Source organism: Tuber melanosporum (assembly GCF_000151645.1).
Source record: "Tuber melanosporum whole genome shotgun sequence assembly, scaffold_69, strain Mel28".
NCBI lineage: Eukaryota > Fungi > Ascomycota > Pezizomycetes > Pezizales > Tuberaceae > Tuber > Tuber melanosporum.
In genome coordinates this window covers 45,566-50,914 of record NW_003299116.1, presented here as the reverse complement: position 1 = coordinate 50,914, position 5,349 = coordinate 45,566, and the positions used below count along the sequence as shown (strand labels likewise).

Below are 5,349 nucleotides of genomic sequence, written 5' to 3'. Positions count from 1 at the left end.
TATCAGAGAGTAGAGCTAAGATATGATTGTAAGAAACCTTGCCCTCCAGTCCCCATCGCAGCCAGAAAAACGATATCCTCAGTCTGTGGACACTTGAGCCCATCCCCGAGGAGAAAGGGGGATATCCTACACCTCGGTAGTAGAGCGGAGGTTTCTCTTTCCGGAAAATCGGTCCTGACTTGGTTTGGGGGTGGGGGATCCATTATCGGGTTGCCAAGCGCACATATATCAGAACAGTGTGTATCTCTTTTAAATCAGGGTTCAGCAAGCCACACTTACTACCTGTTGGTTTAGGAGGAGCTAAGGTTAGCAAAGTAGTTTCGTGCACCCCCCCAGAGTGATTCATGGAATATCACTCGTGATGGTGCTATCTGCGTCGGCCGGAGTTGGATAGCTGACGTAGCGACTGGCTTCCAGAGATATGTTCGGGTTTAGCGGCATGCGGATGGTGTACCCGCTACAATGCTGAGATTTGTTGTGTTGTTGCTTTGGGTTTACCGGTGAAGGAATGAGTTGAGGTGTAATCTGGATACCAGATGATGAGTTAAGCGTGCTGTTAATCGAACTATCATGGCTAATTTGTATTTTACTTTATATTGTATCTATGGCCCATACCGTTCTTCCTTCTGAACAACTGGTAAATTGTTACCGCACCATATCGCGGATCTTATGGCTTACTATCATCTCTTGTCCGCACATATCGTATTTATCCTTTTAATCATACTTTGAAGAGGGAGGCTGCTTTTTTTATCGTATACTCATAGGATTAGTATTCACTTATCATAGCTGGGTTTAACCATAATCCATTAACTGATGAAAGCGATGCACACGCAGGATACATATGTGTATGGTATTCCCATCCATCTTCCTGTTCAACTCTCTGAGAAAAAATAAAATAACAAAATCGCCATACCCATATAAGTTGTTTGTTATAAACAATATGTAAAAAAGAAGAGACTCAACGGGTGATAAAGCCCCTTCTATCCTTTTATATTTCTCCCCCCCCCCCGCCTTGGGGAAAATTTCAAATTCAAATCACTCCTCGATCTGTTTCGCCTTCTGATCCGCCAAAACCTCCATCCTCCTGTTTCCCAAAAACGCATTATATAGAATATCCGAGCGAGCCACTCTCCCATATGCAGTGGGGTACCCCCTTCTAGGTGACGGCGGTTGCGGCGGGGGGCGTGGTGCCCCGCTCCCCCAACTCAAGTTCGCCGCAAACACTGCGACTAGTCTCTCCCGTACCGCGCGCCAAAACCGCTTATGCAAGCGTACAAGCAGCACAAATATGAACCCGAGGTACCACCAATTGCTTGCAGGGGGCTCCTTCCTTTTGGATCTCTCCGCCTGGCGGAGCTTGTTGCCGCGCTCCTTCCAGTGGGAGTCTTCAAATCTATCGCCTAGCATTAGGGATTGCAGGTGGTCGGTCCAGCGGTCGTATAGGCTGTAGGGTAGTCGACCGAGGATCTTGAGGTTCACCGCTATGAAGAGGGTTGTTGTTGTTAGAAGGATGAGACAGATTATGAAGGAGAACATGTTGGCTTCGGGGAGGACCCGCATGCTGTAGACTGACTGGGCCGCTGTTAGTAGGTTGAGTTGCTTGGGAGGAGAGGGGGGGAAGGGGTAGTTACGGTCATGAAGGTCATAGGAAGGAAGGTTACGGAGAAGAGCGTTAAGAGGCGGATGTTGTTGTTTTGGATAGCGGCGAGGCGGGCTTCTGCTACTGAGGATGCGGAGAATAGCTGTCGGAGCCATTACATAGCGTAGTTAGTACTAAGACTCACACAAAACCACCACACACAAAACCTAATGTCGCCGCTCTACCTCCTCCGAGATGGGGTCTCACTCAGCCCGTCACTAAGCCCCTTGACTTCCTGCCGCTTTCTCCCGATACGATTGCGGATCTTTTGAAATTTAGCCGCATGCTTTGCTGCAATATCACACATCTCACGATTTAGTTCCTCCATAGTCAGCACCGCCTGTATATCAGAACCACTCTCCCGCCTCTGCGTGTTGACGCCCAGGATGTAGAACTTTTCAAACATAGACGGGAGTAATTGAATTGTTTCCTCCATAGTCTCCGAAAATACCCTCAGGGATTGCAGCGCCCAGAAGTAACGTTTCGAGTTATTGAAGTTCTCATCATCAAATAAGAATTTTATCCTTTCCTCTTCTTCAAATAGGACCGAGTTCTAAGTACAAAATAGCATAAATACGCTATCAGCTGAGATTGTACTTGCGGTGCCCGCGCCGGGTTGATGGGGCGTAGATACACCAACCGTGACACTAATCTGCCTATCGAGCTCATTTAAAACCTCACTCCATTTCTCCCTTATCCCATCAAGACAACTCTCAACCCAAGACCTTAACGAAAGCGGCCCAATCTGCGTGCTTATCCCAGCAATATCATTCTGTAAACAATGTGTCCGTGGAGGGTTGATAGCAATCAGCTGCCAGAAATTCCTCTCCCGCGGACTCAGGTGGACGTTTTCCCAATCCCCAGATATAGATGTGAAAGAGAAAGTAAGTTTATCCTGACGGATATATTTGTCGTCGCCATCGTGTGTTGGGAAACCGCTTGTGAAGACACCGGTTTCTGCGGGTGGAACGCTGTCCTTCCTAGGACGGGATCGGTGGACTTGGTAGAAGGAGAGGGTCGTCAACCAGGTCTGTGGTTAGTATATAAAGCTCAGTTAGTAAATGCATAACATAGGGCCAACCAACAAGGTAATAATTATCATGTATGTACCTACCGTACGATTGGCTTCACTGAAGGTGCTGTGATGGAAGAATCGGTCTTCACTGTTGGTAATAATATGCCGGCGCAGGGCCAATACATCATGCGGTCTCTCGCAGTATTGATAAGAATCCTGGCTATCTCTTAGTTGACTCATAAAAACCGCTGCGATTGTGCTCGGTGTAGTCTCGCGGATGACGATCTCACGTCCTTGGGCACTGGTACTCGATCTCTATTTTATTAAAAAAAAAAAAAAGAGAGACAATCAGCGACCCTAACAGCCATAACCGGTACGTTAACACGAATTACCTGATTCTTTAATCTTTTCAAGAAATCAAGACTATTAAGCCCACTCCTACACCAAACCATCCTCTCTGGCCATGATTCCTAGCCCGAGACACCGAATGCAAATCCAGTCCGTAAAAGTCACGAACGTGAAATGCCAAGTCACCATCACTCAACTTCCCATGCGTAATAGGATCACCAGGCACCCCATCAGGTGTCACTAGATTTCCGCGACTCTCCAGACCGCGCCCGAAACTTAGCATGTTAATATCACCAAGGATATTTGAAAATATTTGTCTCTATTGAACTAACTGTTGTGATAATGAAGTAACAATGATAACCACAATAAAATCTGAAGACTTAAAGATTAATCCAAGCTTGCACACTCTTTCTAAGAACAGGGCTGAACCTTCCCTTTATATACCCCTTTATCATTACACGAGCACTGCCTTATACCAAGGAAATCTCTAGAAAATGCTAGAATACAATAGCATACATACTCGGTCATGTGGCTGGTCACATGACCAACACAGCCCCATCACCGGATAGGAAAAGAATAATGTAATTTCCAACACTTACCCTATGGTTCCATTCCTAACCTAACCAGAAAACTTTCAAATAATACCCTAATCAATCCCTTCATACATATATCTGCCAAGTTGTTCTCCGTATCAACTCTTTTTACCTCAATTTCTCCGTTTTCCCTCAACTCCCTTGTATAGTGATGTTGTATATCAATATGTTTTGTTCAATATCACAAACCGGATTGTGATAAGGTAAATTGATGAGGAGGAACAAAGGGTTTCACATGACTTGCCCTTGTGAGTCATAGGAGTTTATTGTTACATGATAACTCATAGTTGTGAGTCATATAATATTATAACTTTTGTGCGTGACTCATATTTAAGAGTTATGAGTATTATGCATATGATGCATTTAGCACACATGACTTGTTATAAGAGTTATGATTGATTTAGGTATGTTGCGCAGTTGACTTGTAACGATTCTACAAAAGATTTTACATGACTCACAATTATGAATCATAGGATATAGTGATATGAAGGTATGAGTCACACAGGGTTAGGGTTGAGTAAGGTGTCTGTATAAATAGCGAGGTCCAGGGACCTCCAGTGCAGTTTCTCCTTAAACCCCCCGCCTTCTGCCCTCCAATTCTTAGGGCCTTCAAGGACGCGCCCTCCCTACTGGTGGAAGAAATAGCTGCAGTACTCGGAAAGTCCTCATCCTCCTCGGCTCCTGGCCCCGATCTGTTTCCATACTCTGTTTGGAAAAAGATCAACAAATCCCACTCCTCTCTGTTGGTTGAACTCCTATCCCCGCTGGTTTCGTTTGGGTTCCACCCGGTGTCGCTCAAGATGGTGAATGGGGTAGTCCTGGACAAACCAGGCAAACCCTCCGACGACACTCCTGCCTCCTTCCGAATAATTGTCCTCCTGGAGACAGTTTCTAAGATCGTGGAAAGGATAATAGCGAATCGCCTCTCACCACTGGCTAGATCTCTTGGCCTGCTCCACCCATATCAATGCGGCTCCCTTCCGGGGCTCAGCATCTTCGACGCCTGCGCAACTCTAGCCCATGAGGTCCAGACACTATAACGCCCCCAGTTGGTGGCATCCACCTTGTTCCTTGATAACAAGGGAGGCTTTGACAATGTCTCCCCAAACGACCTCTTCCATATGCTGGGTTTCAAAGGCATACTACCATATCTCTGCTCCTGGGTCAGGTCCTTTTTAACAGACAGGCAATGCCGCCTTGTCTTCCAGGGCTCGCCAAGGGTTTTCAAACCAGTTCAGGTTGGCACCCCACAAGGGTCACCAATCTCGCCTCTTCTATTTGTCATTTACGTCTCGTCCCTCCACTTCCCAGTACCGTGCGGTCTTATCTTGTCCTATGTGGACAATTTCGCAGTTACTGTTGCCTCCAGCTCCTACAGAAGAAATGTCCAACGTCTCCAACACCTGGTCAAGATGTTGACCCAAAGGGGCAGGCGGCTTGGTGTTTCCTTCTCTGTACCCAAGACTGAACTTATGCATTGAAGGACACCCAGACAAAGAGACCTCACATCCACTCTCCCCATCGTCATTGATGGTCTCCTCTTCCGCCTGTCCGGGGTGGTCCGATGGCTTGGACACTGGTTTGAGCTGGCCTCCTGCTCCCTCCGTTGGGCTACCAACACCCACTTCTCGAAGCGTCTTGCACTTGCCCAGGGGGTTTTCTCAATGATTAGAAGGCTCTCCGGTCCCGGTAAAGGACTCGCCCCCCTCTTCTGCCATAGACTAGCATCCTCCCTCCTTGCACCCATACTCCTC

At 47.0% G+C, this 5,349-nt stretch overlaps 1 protein-coding gene; it reads right to left on the bottom strand.

Annotated features, from left to right (window-relative positions):
* Window positions 1–1,631: 1,631 nt before the first annotated feature.
* On the bottom strand, window positions 1,632–2,894 carry GSTUM_00010286001 (uncharacterized protein; the record flags this gene model as incomplete). XM_002841191.2 has 3 exons in its annotated part: window positions 1,632–2,192; window positions 2,280–2,669; window positions 2,754–2,894. 3 exons carry the CDS (start codon window positions 2,892–2,894, stop codon window positions 1,821–1,823), a joined length of 903 nt encoding a protein of 300 aa, XP_002841237.1. The 3' UTR covers window positions 1,632–1,820.
* Window positions 2,895–5,349: the final 2,455 nt, after the last annotated feature.